Source organism: Equus asinus, chromosome 8, assembly GCF_041296235.1.
Source record: "Equus asinus isolate D_3611 breed Donkey chromosome 8, EquAss-T2T_v2, whole genome shotgun sequence".
Classification (NCBI taxonomy): Eukaryota; Metazoa; Chordata; class Mammalia; order Perissodactyla; family Equidae; genus Equus; species Equus asinus.
This window is the reverse complement of record NC_091797.1, coordinates 78,426,066-78,449,670: the sequence shown is the minus strand read 5'-3', so window position 1 is coordinate 78,449,670 and position 23,605 is coordinate 78,426,066. Positions and strand designations below refer to the sequence as shown.

At 43.5% G+C, this 23,605-nt stretch overlaps 2 protein-coding genes and 1 long non-coding RNA gene across 9 annotated transcripts in view; 1 reads left to right on the top strand and 2 right to left on the bottom strand.

The window, feature by feature from the left end:
• Nucleotides 1–5,758, bottom strand: part of MAPKAPK5 (MAPK activated protein kinase 5) — a 38,560-nt gene extending 32,802 nt beyond the window's left edge. For 3 of the 6 annotated variants that reach the window (XM_014858661.3, XM_014858660.3, XM_044775863.2), the window contains exon 1: nt 5,407–5,758. In XM_014858661.3, the coding sequence (XP_014714147.1) occupies nt 5,407–5,442 (36 nt within the window). In that variant the 5' untranslated portion in view covers nt 5,443–5,758. The remainder of the gene's footprint in view (nt 1–5,406) is intronic. The other 3 variants (XM_044775864.2, XM_070516089.1, XM_044775862.2) reach the window with 3 other exon arrangements.
• A 213-nt stretch (nt 5,759–5,971) lies between these two features.
• Nucleotides 5,972–8,211, top strand: LOC123288086 (uncharacterized). The gene is made up of 3 exons (XR_006531609.2): nt 5,972–6,384; nt 6,535–6,611; nt 8,059–8,211. It is a non-coding gene; the product is annotated as an uncharacterized lncRNA (long non-coding RNA).
• A 14,828-nt stretch (nt 8,212–23,039) lies between these two features.
• The window catches only part of ALDH2 (aldehyde dehydrogenase 2 family member), a 31,745-nt gene continuing 31,179 nt past the window's right edge, over nt 23,040–23,605 (bottom strand). For both annotated transcript variants that reach the window (XM_014858659.3, XM_070516087.1), the window contains one exon: nt 23,040–23,450. In XM_014858659.3, coding sequence (XP_014714145.1) covers nt 23,418–23,450 — 33 coding nt within the window. In that variant the 3' untranslated portion in view covers nt 23,040–23,417. The remainder of the gene's footprint in view (nt 23,451–23,605) is intronic.

Genomic DNA, 23,605 nt, shown 5'->3' with positions numbered 1-23,605 from the left:
CAGCAAGCCACAGCCCCCAGTCAGCTATGCAATCACAAGGGTAAAATGATACACTTACAACTCTTCTGTACCCACACAACCATTCTGTTTTTCACTTTCAGTACAATATTCAATAAATTACATGAGATATTCAACACTTTATTAGAAAACAGGCTTCGTGTTAGATACTTTTGCTCAACTGTAGGCTAATGTCTGTGTTCTGAGCATGTTTAAGGTAGGCTAGGTTAAGCTATGATGTTCAGTAGGTTAGGTGTGTTAAATGCATTTTCAACTTACAATATTTTCAACTTATGAAGGATTTATTGGGATGTAACCCTACTGTAAGATGAGGAAGATCTGTATATCACATTAAGAATAAAGAACAAACACCACTCGATCAACTCAACAGATGCAGAAAAAACATTTAACAAAAACTTAACACCTATTCCTGATTAAAAAAACTCTCAGCAAACAAGGAATGGAAGGAAACTCCTCAATTTGACAGAGATTATCTACAAAAAAACTTAGTGGTAAGTATTTAAATGCTTTCCCTTTGAGATCAGGAACAAGGAAACATGTCCACTTTTGCCACGTTCATTCAACACCATACCTGAGGCTCTACCCATGGAATAAGGCAAGAAAAAGAAATTAAAAGCACACATACTGTAAAGGAATGAGTAAAACTGTATTTGCTGAAGACAGGATTTTTATATGCAGAAAATCCTAAAGAACCTACAAAAAAAACTAGAATAAGCAAATGTAGTAAAGATGCAGAATACAAAATCAGAATACAGAAATCAACTGTATTTCTATACACTAGCAAGAAACAATCCAAAAACTTGAAATTAAGAAAACAAAAATTCCATTCTTAATGGCATCAAAAATAAAATATTTAGAAATTTATCAAAAGAAGTGCAAGATCTGTACACCAAAAACTACAAACACATTGCTAAGAGAAATGAGAGAAGCCCTAAAGAAATGGAGAGGTACACCACGTTCATGGATTAGAAGATAATATTAAGATGGCAAATTGTTCCCAAATTGACCCATAGATTCAATGGAATTGGCCAAATTCTCAGCACACTTTTTTGTAGAAATTGATAAGCTTATTCTAAAATGTATTGGGAAATACAAAAACTTCTCCAACTTAATGGCCAACTTAATTTTGAAAAAGAAGAACCAAGTTGGTTCTCACACTATCCAATTTGAAAATTACTATAAAGCTTCAGTAATCAAATCAGTGTGGTACTGGCATAAGGACAGTCATATTGATCAATGGAACATAAGAGAGAATCCAGAAATAAACTCGCACACTTACGATCAACTGATTTTCAAGAAAGGTACCAAAGTAATTCAATGGACAAAAGACAGTGTTTGGAACAAATGGTCCTGGAACAACTGGATATCCACAGTAAAGACAAACGAACAAAACCTTGGACCTTTACGTCATACCAAACACAAAAGTTAACTCAAAATGCACATTAGACCTAAATGAAAGTACTAAAACTATAACACCTCTGGAAGAAACACAGGAGAAAAATCTTGTGACCTTTTAGATTAGACAAAGATTTCTTAGCTCGGACACCATAAGCACAATCCATAAAAGAAAAAAATTTGATAAATGACTTCATCAAAATTAAAACCTTTTGCTTTTCAAAAGACACCATTAAAAAAGATAACCCATAGACTGGGAAAAAAATTTGTAGATCATATACCTGATAAATGACTTTTATTCAGAGTTTACAAAGAACTCCTACAACTCAATAATAAGACAAACAACTCAATTTAAAAATGGGCAAAAGATTTTTATACAGTTCACCAGAAAAAAATACACAAAGGGCAAAGAAGCACATGAAAAGATGCTCAAGATCACTAGAATTAGTTCTTTTACTCAGAGTAGATAAAGAACTCTTACAACTCAATAAGACAACCCTATTTTAAAATGGGCAAAAGATTTTAATAGCTACTTCACCAGAAAAGATACAGGAATGGCAAATAAGCACATGAAAAGATGCCCAAAGGCATTAGTCATTAGGGAAATGCAAATTAAAACTGCAGTGAGATACCACTACACAACCAGTAGAATGGCTAAGATAGAAAGGCTGACAATACCAAATATTTGCGAGGAGGATAAAAAAACAAAAACGAGAACCCTCAAACACTACTGGTGGGAACGAATAATGGTAAAGCCACTTTGGAAAAGTTTCGCAGTTTCTTAAAAAGTTGAACATAAACTTACCACACTACCCAGTAATGCCACACCTAGGTATTTGCCCAAAAGAAATTAAACTTTATATTCACACAAAAACTTGTATGGACAAATTTTATTTATCATTTTATTCATAATAGCTAAAAACTGGAAACATTCTAAATGTCCACCAACTGGGGATGGATAGACAATAAAAAGATTACTCAATAACAAAAAGGAATGAACTACTGATGCATGTACTAACACGGATGAATCCCAAAAGTAGTATGATACGTTAAAGAACCCAAACACAGAACACTGCATGTTATACAACTTCTGTAATCTGGAATTTCTAGAGAAGGCAAAACTATAGTGGCAGAAAGCAGATCGGTGGTTGTCTGGGGTGGGGAATGGGAGTAGAGGCTGACTACAAAGAGGCAGAAGGAACTTTCTAGGCAAGATGGAAATATTCTAAAACTGGATTGTGATGATAGTTGCGCAACTCTATAAATTTACAAAAAATTATTGAATTATACACTTACATTGGGTGAATTTTATGGTATGTAAATTATACTGCAATTTTTAATAATTTTTTTCAACTAAGGAAATGAATTTTCACTAAGTTCATCAAATATTAAAAACTCTGCCATATAAAATAGAAGACAAATATGTAAAATAATCTTTAATCCCAAATACTCATTCCCCAGGTTTAGCTAAGTGTTTTGAGTATAGTGAAGTCATGAGGCTAAGGGAGCAGAGACAGAAATGAGAAGACAGAGCCTACGGTTGGAGTCACTTGGCCCCATCCTAATACCTTTAATAGTAACAGGAGGAGATCTGAAAGTCCAATCAGCCTGCTCTCAGGTAGTCAGGCAGCAGAAGGTTAAGTGCTGTGGTTACAGCCCAGGAAAACAGCTTTTCCAACTGAACGCTAGAGATCTCAGTTCTCACCATTTGAGCGACAGCCTCAAAAAAGCAAAACAATGAATACAACGCAATGCCACAAACCAAAAGTTTTATTTGATGGGATGCGGCTTGCTTCCAAGGGAGCACATCCTAGTCAGTACTGGTTGTCAAATCAGATATTTTCAACTCCTCTAATTTGTATTGGTGAGAAACACCCAAATAAGTAGGAAGATTCATAATCAGCTATCAAGCATGTGAAGAAAAGCAAAAAAAAAAAAAAAAAAAATTTAAGAAAATTAGGTTGGACAACAGTGACCAAGTGAAGAAAAGTACCACTCTTTCTAAACCACTGTTAATTTGCTACGTGCTAATATTCATTGAGCTCTTACTAAATGTTCGGTCCTGTTGTAGCACATTTAGATATATTTGCTCATTACATCCTCAAAAAAAATCCTATGAGCTGGGGAGTGTGTTCATACCCCTTTCATGGATGAGCACACTTAAGGACAGAGAAGTGAAGTGACTCACTTAAGGACACAGCTAATGAATGGCATGGCTGAGATTTCAACCCATTAGTCTACCTAGAGAAACTATTGTAACTACTAATTAACACTGCCTCCCCATTCATGTATTTGCCCACTAGAACTATGTCCCTCTTCTGCTCAAAACTTCCCAGAGTTCCCCTGCTGCTCAGGGTCAAGGCCAAAGTTCTTACAATGGTCTACAAGGCTCTATGTGCTCTGGCTTCCCATTACCTAACATATTCTACACTGACCCACTGCATTCCAGCCACCTTGCTATTCCTGGATCACACAAGACCTCCACCTACCTCAGGGCCTTTGTACTTGCTGTTCCCTCTGCCTATAATATTCTTCTCTGAGACAGTGGAGGTTTGCTCCCTCATTCTCTTCAGAGCTCTACACAAATGTCACCGCCTCAGAGAAGACTTCCCTGACTACCCTTCCTAAACTAATAGTCCCAACCCTTTTTATACTTAATTATAACCACCTGGGAATGTTTATTACCTAATTCCACCACCTAGAATATAAGCTCCATGACAGCAGGAACATCTAGGAGTCTGGCTTTGCACCACTAGTGCCTAAGACGGCACTTAGCACAAAGCACACAAACTTGTATTTAAAAATCTGCCACATATGCTTTAATTCACAACCCAGTCATATAACTTTAGGCAACAATTCATGACCCTGCACCAATAAAATCCAAACCAAAAGGAAAAAGTGGATATATCACAGCAGTATTTTAGAACTTTTATTTCTATTATTTAAAATTTGATCTTCCTTAATGTGTATGTTATATTTTGATGCCTCCTTTAAAAGGTGAAGTTTCTTTGGAATGACTGATGATTTCTATAAACTTCACTACCCAAGTGTAAGTTCTTAATTAGTTACTGATAATAGTGATTGTGTCTTGAATGGGAAAATAACTCCAAGTTGCCAATGGATGCCTGTCCCCCAAGGGAAAATTAAATTCTTATATGCACCGAGGCGACTTCACACTGCGAGATAACTAAACACATATCAAACTTCAAGCTTCAGTGTTCAATTTACATCAGACTCTAATTTCCCAGCTACAGCTAACTGCCTGGCTCTTAGTGCCTTAGCGCCTCAAAGTATACCTGGTTAAAAAAAAAAAAAAAAAAGGAGTAAAAAACAGGTTTTAGAACACTTGTCATTTTATTTGGGTCATTTTAGAACACACATATTTGCTTTTCTTTTGGTTAACAGAGCAGCAAATCACAGGACACAGTTAGCTCTCCCTAAATAAACTCAACGTTGCCTGGGAGAGGGAAGCGGCAAGAGGAAAAGGGAAGGGGAACACACGGAAAAGTGAGAACAACCTATTTGCCAAAAGACAAGTTTTGTAAGAAGGTGAACCACCTCCTGAAACTGCAGATTTCCAGGAGGCTGGTTTCAAACAAATGGGGAGCGATGGGTAAAGTCCAATTCTCCCTGTGCTGTTGCAGCACACCATCCGGACGCAAGTGCTGGCGGCACTTGGGGAGTGATCCAAGGTGGAGCAGCAGGGCCCTCTCCGTCCCACTCACATCAAGTACCTCCAGCCCACTCACCTTCCGTTCTAGCTAAACGCAAGCACCTCCCACTTTAACCAGGGAAGTCGGAGGGAGTCGGACATCCCGCACTACACAGACCCTTCGCCCCAGGGCTGTGAAACGCAGTCCGCGGAATCCGGGGAAGACCGAAACCCGGGAGTCGCCGGAATCTCTCACTGAAGTTCTCTCCGCTTTCTGAGGCTGGAGCCGAGAGGAATGCCACAAGGACAAAGCGGGGAGGAAGGGGGCATCTCCCCCTTACCTTGATGGCTTTCTCCATGTCGCTCTCCTCAGACATGCTCCGAGAGGTCCCTACGGCCGGGAGCGGCGGAGGCTGCGCAGCTGCCCGGTCCCACCGCGGCCGAGAGAGGAAGGGGCTCGGCGCTTGGGCCCCTGGGCCTCGGGAAGACAGGCAGCCGCCGCCCCCGGGGACCGGCGGGGATGAGGGCCCCGGCGCCGGCTCGGCTTCGGCGGGCGGCTTTAGGCTGGCGGCGGCGGCGGCAGCCCCCGGGGACGAGCCTTTGTGTTGGGCCCCGCGCGGCCGCCTCCCGGCCTCATCCCCGGCGGGGGAGGCAGGCTCCCGGGGCAGGGCGAGGCAGGGAGGGCCCCGGTCCGGGGCGCTGTGCAAGGGCCTAGCGGGGCCGCCGCTTAGGCCCGGGCTCGCCAGGTCCTGAGGAGGAGCCTGCGCCTCCGTCTCCGCCGCCGGCACCGCCGCGAAGCCGAAACCGAGCCCGCTGCCGCCGCTGCTGCTCCCGCTGCCGCTTCAGCGCCACACATCGCCGGGACACCCGCGCCGGGTAGCCCCGCCAGCCGCCCGCCCGCCGGCGCCGTGCTCCGCCTGAGCTCCGGGCCGCCCCTCCGGCCGCCCGACTCCGTGCACCCACAGCTCCACGCGCCCCTCACTGCAGTCCGCTGGGGTTTCCGCGCCGCCCCCGAACCACGCAGGAGATTTGCAGGCGCCCGGCAGGGCCTCCCCAAGGTGCGCCACGCCCAGGACAGGCCCGCGGGGCCCTCAGCAGCGCTGGCGCCGCGCCGATGACGTAACGGGGCGGGGCCCGGCGGGGCGGGGCTATTGGAGATCACCGCCCTACTGAGGAGCTATTGCGAGAGCGTCCTCGCTGCGTTTTTCCTCCCCGGGTGGACGAGGAGGTTTCTGTCGCCAGAAACACCTGCGGAGAGGAGTCGGGGGTGTTGACTCGTGATAGAGAGGAGGAAACTGAGGCCCCGGGGAGGTCCTGCGGTAAGAGGACAGAATTGTGTATAATAGTAGCGCTAATAGTTATAAATACGGAGCGTTAATTTTATGTGAAGGTCTTTTCCTCCAGTAGTTCCTTTCTTTACCAGGCATTCGGCCCTGAGAGGTAAGTATGTTCTTATCTCCCGTTTACAGAGTGGGTAACTGAGGCTCAGAGAGCCCGCCTCACTTGCGCACAGCTGAGAAGCGGTCAAGGCAGAATCGGAACCCAGGTTTGTGCTCCTTACACTACACCCGCAGCTTACCTTGCGGGAGCTTTTGGCTGATCACCTCTTGGTGGTTCTTCATTCATTCACTTATTTCTTGAGCACCACTGTGTGCCAGGTCTGCTCGACACTGGGCAAACAGTAGGAACAAGACACGGTACTTGCTCGTGGATCTTACTTTCGGGAAAGGGAAGCAGAAAATAAACAGGGAAGAACACAGAGTTTGTAGATGCCAGGAAGAAAATGAACAGGATGCTGAAGTAAGAGAATAACTGGATGAGGGGATTTTTCTCTATTAGATGATTAGGGCAGGTCTCCCAGGAGGTAACATTGAAGCTGAGACCTCTGAGGAATGAGAAGGAGTGGTCTGTTGGAAATTCGAAGAGATTTCTGGGCATTTGGAACAGCAAGTGCAAAAATCTTAAGGTGGAAAAAGTTAAATGTGTTCCAGGAGCAGCAAGAAGATCACTGTAGCTGGAGCAGAGTGAGTAGGAGAGAGTGATAAAGGATGAGGTTGGAGAGCTGGGCCGGGGCTGTGTCATATACACCCTTAGGGGACATGGAAAGAACTTTGGATTTTATTCTAAGCCATCACTAAAGAGTGATGTGATCAAAGTTATGTTTTAAAAGATCGCTCTGCTGTACAGAGAATGAAATATGGGCAAGCAAGAGTGGATACATGGAGAGCATTTAGGAGGCTATCGAAATAATCCAGACGAGAGATTATATGGTGCTTGAACCGAAGAAGTGGCAGTAAAGATAGAGTAGATGGATTTATGATGTTTTGGAGGTAGAATTGACAGGACTTCTTGAAGGATTCAGTGTGGAAGGTGAGAATAAGAAATGAATCAAGAATAACTTCCAGGGGCTTGGCCCCATGGCCGAGTGGTTAAGTTCGTGTGCTCCGCTTCGGTGGCCCAGGGTTTCGCCGATTGGGATCCTGGGCAGAGACATGGCACCACTTATCAGGCCATGCTGAGGCTGTATCCCACATGCCACAACTAGAAGGACCCACAACTAAAAATATACAACTATGTACCAGGGGGCTTTGGGGAGAAAAAGGAAAAATACAATCTTAAAAATAAATACATAAAATAACTTCGAGGTGTTTGGCTTAATTTAAGCAATTGGATAGATGATGGTGCCATTCAGTGAATCAAAGATTGATGAGAGTGAGGGTGGGGAATCCAGAGTTCTGTTCTATCTAGGTTAATTTGAGGTTCTTGTTCAATATACCAGAGGATAAGTCAAGTGAGTAATTGGATGTATATTGCGCAGATATAGTTGTCCTCGTTGTTGCCTATATGCCTAGAGTACATCCCTCAGCCCCCTTAAAGTAGATGTGGCTCTGTGCCTATGCTCTCCCTAGTGGAAAGTGAGCAGAAGAGATGTGCATAGTTTCTTGGCTTGGCCCAGAAAATCCGTCAACAGCTGGTCTTATTTACTCTGCCAGCTGAAAGATGATGACCAGCATCTGGAGAAGGCAAGGCCTCAAGATGGAAGATTCCTGGGTGGAGGAGAACTCGGCCCCATCGACCTAATCTTATACCTAGGACTGATGTATGAGAAAAAAAAAATAAACCTACATTATTATATTGAGCTTTTACATACTTGAGTCTTTTTGTTACAGCAGTTTTGCCTGTGCTACCTCATACAAATGAGAACAGTGATCCAGCAGGGAATTTTGGAAGGAAATTTCTAAATGACGTGAATTGACATTATCCATAACAGGAAATAAAAGGTGCCTTGGATTCATTCGTTCATTCAGTAAGAATTTCTCAGGTGGCTCTCTGTGCCAGACACTGTGCTACATAATAGAATGCAGAGATGAAGAAGAGACGAGGTCCCAGTGCTCAAATACTCTGAGTCTGGCAGCTCAGCTTATTGGATCTTATCTGCATATGCTTTCCCTCTACTCAGAAACTTATCTCCCCTCCAAGCACACACACAGCCTAAGTTCTACACATTCTTCAACCACATTCTAAATACCATTTTATCAGAAAGAAGATGCCTCACCCTTGTCCCAGTCAAAATCAGATATTCCTATTATCTCATAACTTACTTCCTGATGCGGATCACAGTTTTTATTTATATATTCATTTGTTTTTTATTCTGTAGGGTTCTCTCCCCAACTAGACTGTAAATAATCTCCACAAGGGAAAGAATTTTATCTGTATAATTGGTCACATTCTCAACACTCAGCTCACTGCAGATGCTTAATAAATATTTGTTGAGGGGCTGGCCCGGTGGTGCAGCGGCTAAGTTCGCACATTCTGCTTGGGTGGCCCGGAGTTTGCCAGTTGGGATCCCGAGCACAGACATGGTAGCACTTGGCAAGTCATGCTGTGCCAGGCGTCCCACATATAAAGTAGAGGAAGATGGGCACGGATGTTAGCTCAGGGCCAGTCTTCCTCAGCAAAAAAAGAGGAAGATTGGCAGCAGGTGTTAGCTCAGGGCTAATATTCCTCAAAAAAAAAAAAATCTCCTCTACTGAATATCCAATTTCATTGCTCACAAGTTCTACCTTCCAAAAACACTAGGGACACAGTTCAGCCAAGTTCTTTGCCACTTTATAACAAGGATCGACTTTTCTCCATTGTCCAACATGTTCCTCATTTCCCTCTAAGACCTCATCGAAATGGACCTTGCCGTTGATATTTCTACCAACATTTTGTTCTTGATTGGTTATGTATTCTCTAAGAAAATGAAGCTTTCTCTCCAACTCTCCTCTTTTTCTTTCTGAGCCCTCACCAGAATTGCCCTTAACATTTGTATTTCTAGTATGTACCCCCAGACTCTTCCAGCCTCTACCCATTAGATAGACTGGATGTCTTAAAAATAGACGTTTATTCCTCACAGTTCTGGAAGTGGGGAAGTCAAAGATCACAGTGCTGGCAGACTCAGTTCCTGAGGCCCTCTTCCTGGCTTGCAGACAGCGGCCTTCTCAACGTGTCCTCACACGTGGAGAGACGGAGCTCTGGTCCCTTCTTCTTATAACGACACTAATGCCATCATGGCAGCCCCATCCTCATGACCTCATCTAAACCTAATTACCATCCAGAGGCCCCACTTCCAACTATATCACGTTGGGGGTTAGAGCTTCGTCATATGAATTTGGAGGGGACACAAACATTCAGTCTATAACATGGCCTAAAGCTAAAGTAGAAGGCATGACTGTCTAATATTTTGTTAAGATCTCAGAAGATCAAAGATGATACTTTAGAAAACTATTCAGTCATGGAAAAGATCCTTTGAAGAGATTTCGGGTGTGTCTCATAGATCCTCTCAGTCAAACGTTAAGGCCTCCAGGAAGCTTAAAGTCACGCTCCGCAGCACTCCAGCAGGAGCCCAAGGCAGAGGAGACTTTTTCAGGGAGATTGCGGATATGGCGTGAACTCCAAGAAGGTTCCCAGGAAACCCACAAAGTTGTTGAAAGAGTTATATTTGGCCTCTCGGACTGAGGAGAAAGTGACAGAACAGAATAAAGAGAGGCCTTTAGACCTCCACAGTGCTAGCAGGAAGCCAGCCAAGAATGCTGCTGAGCTGCAAACACGCTACTTTTTATGAAAAAGCATGACTCAGAGAGTGAAGCCGGGAGCCATGGATAATTATTCTCGGGCTTTGAGAACTAATCTAGGAGCTTCCAACATTTGCCCAGCTGGGTTTCAGCCTTCCCATGGACCAGTGACTCCTTTGTACCTCTCACTTCCCCCTTGTTGAATAAGAGTGTCTGTTGCTGTTGAGTTTGTAGGGGACAAATCATTTGTCTCTTTATTTTCACAAGTCTTCACATTAAGAGGATCTGTACTTGAGGAAAGGTACTTAACGAACTATACTCAGGGGATTAATCTACACCTGGACTTGATTCAGTTTTGCGATTTTGGACTTCTAGCTGATGCTTTACTGGGATGAGGGTTTTTTTTCCCCCTTAAAGATTGGCACCTGAGCTAACAACTGTTGCCAATCTTTATTTTCTTTTTTTTCTGCTTGCTTCTCCCCAAATACCCCCAGGACATAGTTATATATTTTTAGTTGCCCTTCTAGTTGTGGCATGTGGGACACAACCTCAGCGTGGCCTGACGAGTGGTGCCATGTCCACGCCCAGGATCTGAACCAGTGAAACCCTGGGCCACTGAAGTGGAGCATGCGAACTTAACCACTCGGTCACAGGCCGGCCGAGTTTTGAAGCCCTTCAGAGGGGGAGAGTGCAACTTTGCATGTGGGAAGGACACAGATCGTTGGCTGCCAGAGGACAGATTGGAGTAGATAGCCTCTAAGATGGCCCCTGGTGATACCTTTGTGTAATATCCCATACCCCTTGAAGGTGGACTGGAACCCGTGACTTGCTTTTAATTAACAGACTATAGCAGAGATAGAATATCACTTCTAGGATTAGGTTACAAAGAGACTGTGACTTCTGTCTTAGGCTCGTTCTCTCACTCTCTTGCTCACTTGCTCTGAAGGAAGCCAGCTGTGAGCTGCCCTGTGGAGTAGTCCCTGTGGCTAAGAACTGATGTCTCCAGCCAACAGCCAGGGAGGCCCTAAGGCCTGCCAGTAGCCACATGAGTGAGCTAGGAAGTGGATCATCCCCCGGTTGAGTCTTGAAGTGACTGCAGCACTGGCCAGCAGTCTTTTTGTTAGAAACCATGAGCACCCAACAAAGGCGCCCCAGATATCTGACCCACAGAAATCGTGAGATAATAATTGTGCGTTGTTTTAAGCTGCTGCATTTGTAATAATTTGTTATGTAGCCGTAGATAACTAATACAGGTGGTTAAAAAAAGGAGATGAGGCGTGCAGATGAGAGGTCATGGTGGCTTGGACTAGGATGATTGTAGCAGAAATCGGGGAGAAGTGAACAGACTTGAGATGTATTTTGCAGGTGCAATCAGCAGGAGTTGGTGATGGATTGGATGTGAGGGATGAAGGGAAGGAAGTGGTGTGGATAATTCCCAGGTTATCTCAGGGCACAAGCAACCTGGTGGACAGTGGTGCATTTACTAAGATTGAGCACAGTGGAAAAAAAGGGTTAAAAGGTACTTCTAGAGGCTCAATGACTGACAAGTAGGAGTGGATGGATGAGAACATGCAGTCAACCTGTCACTGAATGTCACTTTCTCTGACACACAACTGTGCTTAATCAGCAGTTTCAGATGAGTAACACTGCTTGGCAAAAGCAATGTGATGCTGCCATAATTCAAAAAACAAAAATGGAAGTGTGTTGGCAAGGATGTGGAGAAATTGGAATCCTCATACATTCTCATCCATTTTACACTGGTGGGAGTGTAAAATGATTATGGCTGCTGTGGAAAACAGTTTGGCAGTTCCTCAAAAAGTTAAATGTATGGGCTGGGCCCATGGCTGAATGGTTAAGTTCTCACCCTCTGCTCTGGCAGCCCAGGGTTTCACAGGTTCAGATCCTGGGCACGGACCTGGCACCACTCATCAAGCCATGCTGAGGTGGTGTCCCATATGCCACAACTAGAAGGACCCACAACTAAAAATATGTACAACTATGTACCGGGGGACTTTGGGGAGAAGAAGGAAAAAATAAAATCTAAAAAAAAAAAAAGTTAAATGTAGAATTACCATATGATCCAGCAATTCCATCCTAGACATATACCACCAAGAACTGAAAATAGATAGTCAAACAAATACTTGTATACAAATGTTCACAGCAGCACTATTCACAGTAGCCACAGTTTCCACAGGTGGAAACAACCCACATGTCCATCAACAGATGAATGGGTAGACGAAATATGGTATAGCCATATAATGGAAAATTATTCAACCATAACAGGGAGTGAAACACTGATTCATGCTACAACATGGATGAACCTCGAAAATGTTATGCTAAGTGAAAGAAGTGAGACACAAAAGGCCACATATTGTATGATTCCGTTTATATGAAATGTCCAGAATAGGCAAATCCAAGAGAGAAAAAGCAGGCTAGAAGTTGCCAGGGGCTGGGTGGGGAGGGGAATTGGGAGTAACTGCTTAATGGGTAGAGAATTTCTTTTTGGGGTGATGAAAATGTCTTGGAACTAGATTGAAGCAATAGTTGCACAACATTGTGAATGTGCTAAATGCCACTGAATTATACACTTTAAAATGGTTAATGTCAATTTTATATTATGTGAATTTTACCTTAGTAAGAAAAAAACTCAATATGATGCTTAAATAACCCCGTTACTCTCAAAAAGATCTTTCCTCTTTAAACTGAGTTATTTAGTAGCAAATTAAAAGTCTGTTTAAAAGTTATTAACAGACCCAGGCTACTAGATGAATTTTCTAAGTGCTTAGAACAAGGGCGGCGAACTTCTTAGTCTTAAATGTTTCCTGATCTGACTTACTGGATAATCTGCTTGAGTAATTGCCAGGGAAGCCTGTCCGCTTCATTTTCCCCTGGTGCTCAGGGTAGCTCTCATTCCGAGTGGAGCCCTTGAAGATTTGAGATGAAAAAGCGATTGAAAGCCATACAGCTGTTCTCCCCCCCCCCATTTTTTTCCTGCTAGTGAGGGTTCTTTTCCAATTTCACAAGCATCGTGTATGTCATTATTTTTTAAAAGTTGAACAATATAGGATTTAATGCAGAAAGTGAATATCTCCTATGAGCCCACCACCAGAGGCTGCTTTGGTTAACTCTTTTCCAGTACTCTTCCCTGAAACCAAGTTTGCACTTACTTGCCTGCCGCATAGCACCTTATAACTGCAGCCGGCTTTTGGGGAAACACAGCTATCTCCTTTCCAAAAACTCCGCAGAACCCAAGCTGTACTCCATGATAGGAACTGACACCTTTATAGTAACTTTCACTTCCTTTATCTCATTAACTTCCTCACAGCACCCGGAGGTGGGTGCTGTGATTATCATCATCCCCATTTTACAGACGAGGAAACGAGACTAAGGTTAATTAGACTTTATCAATTTTCAGTAATTCATCCAAAAATATTTATTGAGGACCTCTGTGGGCCCAGCCATGGGCTGGATTATTCAGCTGGTTAAGTGGCGGTTAATCCTAGAATGGAGGACAGACCCTGTTCTCTTGCCACTGCCCACTTTCCCTCCTGGGTACCACCTGACATAGCTGAGGTGAGGGTTGCTGCAATGTGCTACTCCACCTTCCTCTGGAGTCGCGTCACCTCCTCAGGACAAGAATAAAATCAGGGGCCGGCCGGGTGGCGCAGCGGTTGAGTTCACACATTCTGCATCGGCAGCCGAGGGTTCGCCGGTTCCGATCACAGGTGCGGACATGGCACCGCCTGGCACGCCATGCTGTGGTAGACGTCCCACATATAAAGTAGAGGAGGATGAGCACGGATGTTAGCTGAGGGCCAGTCCTCCTCAGCAAAAAGAAGAGGATTGGCAGCAGTTAGCTCTGGGCTAATCTTCCTCAAAAAAAAAAAAGGAATAAAATCAGTTGCTCTTAAGGTCTGGCACCGCCTCTTCTAGTGTAGCACTTCCAAAACCTTAATGTGCACACAGAGTCAAATGCAGAGTCGGGTTTACTGGGTCTGAGCTGGGGTCTGAGTTTCTGCATTTATAACAAGTGCCCAGGTGATGTCGATGCTGTTGGACCCTGACCCTTTGACTAGCAAGGTTTTCAAGCTCCCACAGTCACCCTCTTCAACCTTGAGAGTCCGTTTTCCATGCCTCCATGTCCCAGGCCCACGTTACTTGAGTTTAGAGTAGTGCAGTCCTTCAGTAATGCCCCAGTATGGTTTTTTGGGTGAGCCCAGTACAGTTTCTTCCATACCACTTCAGGCCGTTGTAACACATTCGTTGGGTGCCTACTCTGGGGACACAGAGCTGGTCTCTACCATCCAAGGCTTCTCGCTCTGAGGAAGGAAGTGGATCGAATACAGCATAACATAGCAATATGTACAAGTGTGTAGTAGGTAGGAAGGTAGTTCAAAGGAGGAGGCGAGGCACTTGGGGCCAGAGGTGGGATACCCAGCGTCCTAAAGGAAACGAGCTATGAGTACCATTCCAGAGGAGACGTGGGGTAGGGACCAGCCCTGGTGGTAGAAGACATTGTAATGAGTAAAAGGAGCAGCATGTTTACTGTAGCAAGCAGAGTGAACGAGAAGCTCTAGAATGCAGTGCTCGAAAGAATAGTGGGGTTATCAGATCCACAGGATAGCTGGCGCTCCCTGCAGTCAAGCTCTGCTCAGGCTCGGACAAGTCCTGGAATCCCTCAGGGCAGTCACAGGCTCTGGTGAACGTCATCAGTCAGAACACAGATGCTTTGCTCATTTTTATGGAAGTAATAGATGTCCAGAGGCCCACTAATCCTCACACTCCAGGGGGACTCCACCTCCAGGTTACATGAAAGTTCCAGTAACGAACTGGAAATCAGCATCAAGACCTACTGGAACACTGGTTTTCTGTTGTGGTAGTGTGTCGTCTTTTTTTAACTATGATTTTTCAAAGTGACAATCTCCCTATTGCGTTTGCTGGTTATAAAAGTAATATAACCTGAACATCCATTAATGGGGGTTGGTTCAATAGCTTATGATATATTTAGACATTGAGTAACAGTGTAGCCATTGAAAGGAACGAGAGAGGCCTATTATGTGCACTGAAATGAAAGATGCTCCTAGTAGAACAGGTGAAAAAAAGGAAGTTACTAAAGATTCTGGATAAAAGCCATGCTTCTCGTTGTAATTAATAATTAATGAACGATGGTATGAAAGAGAACTCGAAGGCTTATTATTGACACAGAACTTAGTGTTGTTCAGATGTTTTATATGCGCTTGTCAATGTGTGTGGTTGTTGTATGTGACATAGTCAAGTATGTGCAGACTAGCAGGAACTACAGTTGTTTGTGGCAGGAAAATTATTTATCATTTACAACGGCCGCTGTTCCCCGAGAAGGGTCCTGGATTTGCTGACAAGGTAGGGGTGGGTGAGAGGGCGCAGATCGTACCCAGCTGGTTTGCTGTGCGTTAGGGAAGGATGGCGCAGGGGAGTGGAGGGAGAGAGGAGGAGGAGGGCTGTGGAGGGAGGGGAACAAGGAACAGGAAACTCCTGGGCTAGGGAAGGGGGTGCTCTTGAGGAGAGGAGAGGTGGGAAAGGACAGGAGTGATAGGCTGAGCCCCAGGTGATGTGTCACTCCCCCTTGACCCTCCGGAACTCTGCAGTAAGGTTTGCTCTGGTGAGGATTTAAAATTCTGCGTCCTGTTTCAAGGTTAGCACTGGGCAATAGCAGAAGCTGGGCACGGTCACATCTGAGTTTCCGTTATGTGACTTTTTCTTTCTTTTTAGAAGTCTAAGCCAAGAGAAGTGAAAACACGTCCATGCAAAAACTTGTATGTGAATGTTCTTAGCAGCATGATGCATAATAGCCAAAAAGTGAAAACAACAGATGAATGGTAAAACGACATGTGATACGTCCACATAGGGATATGGTATTCGGCAATAAAAAGGAGTGAAGTGCTGATCCATGCTACACCATGCATGAAGCTTGAAAACCTTACACTACGTGAAAGAAGCCAGACACAAAAGTTCACATACTGTATGACTCCATCTATGTGCAATGTCCAGAATAGGCAAATCTCTAGAGAGAAAGTAAATTAGTGATTGCTGAGGGCTGGGGTGGGGGGAGTGGGTGGGATTAGTGGATGACAGCCAAGGAGTACGGGTTTCTTTTTAGAGCAATGAAAATGTTCTAAAATCTATTGTGGTGATAGATGCACAATTCTGTGAACATACCAAAAAAAATTGAATTGTACATTTTAAATGGTTGAATAGTATGGTGGGTGAATTCTATCTCAATAAAGCTGTTTTAATAAGGAAAGGGAGGGAGGGAGGGAAGGAAGAAAAAAATTGGGAGCCAACTGTCGTTTCTTGTGATAAACCAGTGTCCCTCAAACTTTAACGCACATGCCAACCCCTGAGGACCTTTTTAAAATCCAGATTCTGATTCATTAGGTGTGGGGTAGAACCTAGGATTCTGCATTGCGAAGAAGCTGTCCAGTGATTCAGATGCTGCCAGTTGGTCCTGGACCACACTGATGAGTGAGTGTAGGCACCTCCAGATTGCCCATCACCCAACAGCCCCTGCTTAGGGGATGGGCCTATCTACAAGTGAGTGCCGTGTGACCCCATCTTCCAGCCACTGCTGACTCGCTCAGGAACGGACATCTGACCCAAGCTAGGCCTCCCATCGGAGGCTCCTGGGAATTGAGACTGGAACATTAAGCCAGTTGTGGGTTGTGTTGTCCAGGCTGAGGCAGTTAAAGTGGTGAAAGCCAGTCTGCAGAGAGAAGGCTGTGGAGAGAAGCAGAGTTCCTGTCTCTCACTGTACTTCCTGTCCCACATCCTTCCCCAAACATCTCCCTTCTGCTTGACACTCAAAGTGATGTGTCATCCCTCTGAATACCTCCGAGTGGTCACTGGTTTTCTTAACGGACATTTAAGTTGTTTGAAGTTTCCTGCTATTGCAAGTAGTGCTCTTGCCTAACATGCTTTGCACACTTGTCCAATTGTTTTCTTCAGTGAGTTTTTAGCAGTGGATTCCTACCAGAAAGGTCACATGCAGTTATATTCTTTTATAGTGTGAGAGCATGCACTGGTTTTACCACCTAAATTTTTGTGCCTTACATATATCATAATACAATGTGACAGTCTCTGAATAGAAGTTCTAGCTTTTGCTGAACTTAGCTCACATCCTTCAGCCTCTCAGGGTTGGAAGGGACCCTAGCAATCATCAAGGCCAACCCTTTGCTCACAGTGCAGCTCTGCGTTTCCACAGCATCCCTGCTGGCGCTCTGCAGGCCCGCTGGAACACTTCCCGTCACCTGGCCTGAACCCTCCCACGCACAGGGCTGCCCATTGCTTGCTTGCTTCCCTCATTGTTTGCTGGCTGGCTCAGGCCTCTCCTTTGGGAGCCACAGAAACATCATCCCTCTCCTGGGACAGCTTCTCAGATGTCTTACTTGGTAACCTTTTAAAAAGTTGTTTTCTTATTGTGGTAGAAAATGTATGACAAAATTTACCATCTTAACCGTTTCTAAGTGTATAGTTCAGTCGCTTTAAAATATATTCACATTATTGTACAATCTCCAGAACTTCTCATCTTGTAAAACTGAAACTCTGTACCCACTAAACAGCAACTTCACTTGGTAGCCTTTTGAAGCCCAGATGGAAATTGGGATTCTGAAAAGACACAATTTCCAGAGAATTATATATCATTTGATAACTGTAGTTCTAACTTTCCAGCTAAGACACGAAACAGAGATTACCTCAGATTTACCAGTACATGACGTTTTGATGTAGCTTTAAAAATAAACCATTATTCTTATCATTATTACCGTTATTATTATTATTGTCATGATCATCATTACAATTGGCAGGTGATATACAGAACTGATATCCTTACTCCCACCCCTGGCAATGGGATTGGAGAGCGGGGTCAGTAGAGGCAGAAGTGCGCGAAGATCAGATGCTGTCTTCATCTGTGCGGACTGCTGTAACAAAATGCCATAAGCTCGGTGGTTTATAAATAACAAATTTATTTCTCCCAGTTCTGGACGATGAAAGTCTGAGATCAGAGTGCCAGCATGGTTGAGTGAGGGCCCTCTTCCTGGCCTATGGCTAGTGTGTGAGTCTCCGAGGAGGCAGAGTAGGACCAGGAGATGTCACCTGCTTCCCCCAAGATAATCCTGTCCCTCAACACAAGTATCCTATCAATGTGGATCAAATTAAAGTTCCCGAATTTGGTAACTGAACTGTGGTAATGTAGGAGAATATCCAAAGTAAAGGCTCACATGCAACAAAGTACTAGGAGGCAAATGGCATGGTGCCTGCAGCCTTCATAGATGGCCCAGCAAAAAAGAAAACGTATCCAGGAGGCGAGAAGGGGAGGAAGGAACGTGAGAGCAAATGAGGAAACATGAAAAATGGATGAATCTGGGTAGAGTATATGAGAGATTGTTGTACTATCTTAAAACTTCTGTAAATTTGAAATAATTTCAAAATAAAAAGTAAAAAGCAAACACAAATTTTTCTGAAGGGAGTTTTGATCCCTGTCATATTAAGGAGATGAGGGTTTCCTCCATGTGGAAGGATCAAAGAACGACCTAATGTACTTTTTTCTAGAGTGGCCTCCAGATCAGCAGCATCAGCGTCACCTGGCGTTTAGTAGGTGCAAAATAAATATTTCTCCTTAGGGCCACAAAATTGGGAGCCAGATTTATATTTCACTGATTTTTTTTTTTAGGATTGGCACCTGAGCTAACAACTGTTGCCAATCTTTTTTTTTCTTTCTGCTTTTTCTCCCCAAATCCCCCCAGTACACAGTTGTATATTTTAGTTGTGGGTCCTTCTAGTTGTGGCATGTGGGATGCCGTCTCAGCGTGGCCTGAGGAGTGGTGCCATGTCCACGCCCAGGATCCAAACCAGTGAAACCCTGGGCCGCCGAAGCGGAGCGTGGGAACTTAACCACTTGGCCACGGGGCCGGCCCCTGAAATTTTTTTTACCATGTGTACTTACTTCCTTTTCAAAAAAGGTTAATAAAATCAATGTAAATAAATAAATATCGGTTCCCTTTTCCCTTTCACAAAGTAGCTGAGTGAGAGCTGGAAATGACTGTAGGGATCTTAAGGAAATGAGGGCCCAGAGGTTACACAGCTTGCACAAGTTACCCCAAACAGCTCTGTGACCCTGGTTGCTTTATTTTTTTATCTGCCATAAATAGAAGGCATTATAACAATGATAAAAGTAAAACAATGTTACTAAATTTAAAATAATGAAATACAATCTACTTTCCAACTCTATGGATTTGCCTATTCTGGACATTTCATGTATATGGAATCATACAATATGTGACTTTTGTGCTGGCTTCTTTCACTTAGCATGTTTTTGAGGTTCATCTATGCTATAGTATGTATCAGGGCTTCCTTCCTTTTTATGGTTGAATAATATTCCATTATGTGTATAACGACTTTTTTTTTCATTTTGTTTATCCATTCATCCATTGATGGACATTTGGGTTGTTTCCACCTTGTGGCTATTGTGAATAGTACTGCTGTGAACACTTGTATACAAGTTTTTGTTGGAATCTCTGTTTTTAATGATTTCGCGTACATGACCCTGGCCTCTTGATTCCCTCATTGCTTTGCCTGCCAGCTGTTGCAGGTGTACAGTCGTGTTGTGTACAACACGATCTTTGAAAGACACCAGCAGGTATCCACCTGCTCTCTGAGAGGATAGCGCTGTAGTTGTACATTTTGTCCACAAGGTGGTGCCTACACTCAGAAAATGCCTCCTCAGCCAGGTTCTTCAGGCTGCTTGAAGTTCCTTGTGTCCTCATTCAGCCAGGGGCTGCCCATTTCCTCTTGGGCACTCAGCGAGGCTCAAGGCAGAAGCAGCAGTTTACACCCAATACTCCTGTGACTGACCCACATCCAAATACCCAGAGAGATTAGGTTGTTCATAACCTGAGAACTTTGCTTTTGCTTCAGACAGCTACTTAAGGTTCTCACTGGTTCCTGGCACTAAAAGCACAGAGATTAACAAGTGTCTAGGATGTCAAAGTCTACATTATAGACCTTTCTTCATAGCTAGCATTTCCTCTGTTATTCATCAGTGTAAAGAGCGGATTCTCTTACAATCACAGTGAGTCTGATTCACAGGGCTCAGAGGCGGGAAACATTACATTTCTCTGTTTTTTCCAATTTGCCCCAAATGGGTTCTTGGCAACACTTTTTGGAGCACTATAGGGATCCCACCAGTGACAGGGATATCCTGTTACTGCCGACTGGTCATAAAATCCTAGTCTTCTCATTGAGGGACACTTATTTCAGTGTGAACAGTTGTATAATGATTAGATTTACTCCTATCTAATATCTAATCTAAATGATTAGATTTACTTGTATTTCATCATTTTAAATTTAGTAACATTGTTTTACTTTTATCATTGTTATAATGCCTTCTGTTTATGTCAGATAAATGCTATTGTTTAATGTATGGCAAAGTTTTTAAAAATTTGTCTAAATAAGAGTTGATTTAAAGAAAAAAGTAAATGATAGTACAGGTATGGGCATGTATGACAAAAATTGTGCAGCGCTATTCAAATAAGTCAGATTAGTCTTTAGTGGAGTAGGGATCGTTTATCAAACATGGCTGAGCCTGAGGGAAATAAGGCCAGGGGTCAACCAGTGAGCTTTATCACTCCCTGACAGTATCCGCAAAAATTATACAGAAGGCATGTTTTTCTTCTTAGGAAAGGATAAAGGAATCTGTGACCCAAAAATGATCACAAACTATTACTGCGATTCAACTCTTTTCGCTCCAATTCTGCTGTTCCCCAAGGAATCTTTTGATTCCCAATTTACTAACACTAATTACTGATTCACCAGGTACCTTGACTAAAGGATGGCAGTTTTTAGGTTCAAAAGATCTGGTTACTTGGAAATACAGACCTCACTTAAAATGAGTAAATTGACATCTGGTTCCCCAATTAATCTCTTATGAAATTGGTTCAGCATGAGTGTGTCTCATTTGGTCTGACCACTTTTTTATTTTCCTTTTTATTAAGATGATGATATAATAATGAGCTGGGACAATTATTTAACTTATTTAATTTATATCTATCATTCATCCCATTTTTCCTAGAACAGTACAAGTTTTTTTTAAATTGTTTGGCTAATTCTCTATCCAATTACTTTTTTTTATTAAGATTATGATAGTTAACAACCTTGTGAAATTACTGTTATACATTATTGTTAGTCATGTTGTAGGTGCACCACTTCACCCTTTGTGCCCTCCCCCCACCCCCCCTTTCCCCTGGTAACCACCGATCAATTCTTTGTCTATATGTTAACTACCACCTATGAGTGGAGTCATACAGAGTTCGTCTTTCTCTATCTGGCATATTTCACTTACCATAATACCCTCAAGGTCCATCCATGTTGTTGTGACTGGGACGATTTTGTTCTTTTTTATGGCTGAGTAGTATTCCATTGTATATATATACCATATCTTTATCCAATCATCAGTTGATGGGCACTTAGGTTGCTTCCATGTCTTGGCTATTGTAAATAATGCTACGATGAACATTGGGGTGCATGGGACTTTTGGAATTGCTGATTTCAAGTTCTTTGGATAGATACCCAGTAGTGGGATGGCTGGGTCGTAAGGTATTTCTATTTTTAATTTTTTGAGAAATCTCCATACTGTTTTCCCTAGTGGCTGCACCAGTTTGCATTCCCACCAACAGTGTATGAGGGTTCCTTTTTCTCCACAACCTCTCCAACATTTGTCACTTTTTGTTTTGGATATTTTTGCCATTCTAACAGGTATAAGGTGATATCTTAGTGTAGTTTTGATTTGCATTTCCCTGATGATTAGTGACGATGAACATCTTTTCATGTGTCTATTGGCCATCCGTATATCTTCTTTGGAGAAATGTCTGTTCATGTCCCCTGCCCATTTTTTGATCAGGTCTGACCACGTTGTTTTAATTTCTTTTTACTGAGGTAATATTGGTTTATAACATTATATAAATTTCAGGTGTACATTATTATATATTTTGATTTCTGTGTAGATTACATCGTGTTCACCACCCAGAGACTAATTACAATCCGTCACCACACGCATGCCTGATCACCCCTTCCGCCTTCCTCCCTCCCCTCTTCCCCTCTGGTAGCCACCAGTCCAATCTGTCTCTGTGTGTTTGTTATTTTTATATTCTATTTATGAGTGAGATCATACAGTATTTGACTTTCTCCCTTTGACTTATTTCGCTTAGCATAATACCCTCAAAGTCCATCCGTGTTGTCACAAATGACAAGATTTCATCTTTTTTTTTTTGAGGAAGACTAGCCCTGAGCTAACTACTGCCAATCCTCCTCTTTTCACTGAGGAAGACTCGCCCTGAGCTAACATCCATCCCCATCTTCCTCTACTTTATACGTGGGACACCTACGACAGTATGGCTTGCCAAATGGTGCCATGTCTGCACCCAGGATCTGAACTGGCGAACCCTTGGCCGCCAAGCAGCGGAACGTGCAAACTTAACTGCTGCGCCACCGGGCCGGCCCCCAAGATTTCATCTTTTCTTATGGCTGAGCAGTATTCCATTGTGTATATATCCACATCTTTATCCGTTCGTGATCTGACCAAGTTTTTGAACTTAAAATACTGAGGCAAGTATATCTTTCTCAGTTTACCTCCCCCTCTCTGAGGACGGGGCTGGGGGGTCTTGCTTAAGTGTCATCTCTAGTGCCTAGTAAGGGCCTAGCACAGGGCCTGCCACAGGTGGACAGACCACAGAGATCTGTTAACTACACGCAGGAAACAAAGGCTGTTTTACCCACAGTAGGGGACGGGCGGGAGTTGTACATAACATGACATTCGCACAGAGGAGTTGACATACCTGTTGGCAGTGTTTCCTTGGGTTATCGAGATGGAAGAAGAGTTACCCAAAAAGTGAAGAGCAGCATTGTTTTTAATGAGCTTTAGTCCAGAATACAAAGCAAGGTGCTAGCTATTGCCTCAATATTAATACAATTTTAAACAATGGCTTTTTCTTCCCCCATAAAGGCAAGTTACAGAAGTGTATCAGATGGACAGGATGAGACATTCACTGAATCTATTTTTGAAAAATCACCCTGAAGGCTAGTAGCACTCCTGACCTCAAACCCACCCTATTTATTGATTCAAATTCTGGGACTTTCTTGATCCGAGAGATTTTGTGGGAGAATTTCTCTTTTGAGACTTTTAGCATGCAAGCGTCCTTTTTCTTGGTTTTGTTGCTCATCTCATTGAACTTTTGTCACTGGGTGAGTAAGGAAGCCGGCGTGGTTCTTTATGAGTTCTTCTGAGGAACTTTGATTGTGACCTGGAAGAGAGTACAGAGAAGGTGTTAAATCTGCATGTTTCCCTGGCGTCTGCAGGCACCCTCAGCTGGGTGCTGCCCGCCTATCAACAGAAGGGCTCGCCTTACTTCCAACATCTCGATCCCCCTCTGGCCAATCCCAGGAACTGCTGGAGCTC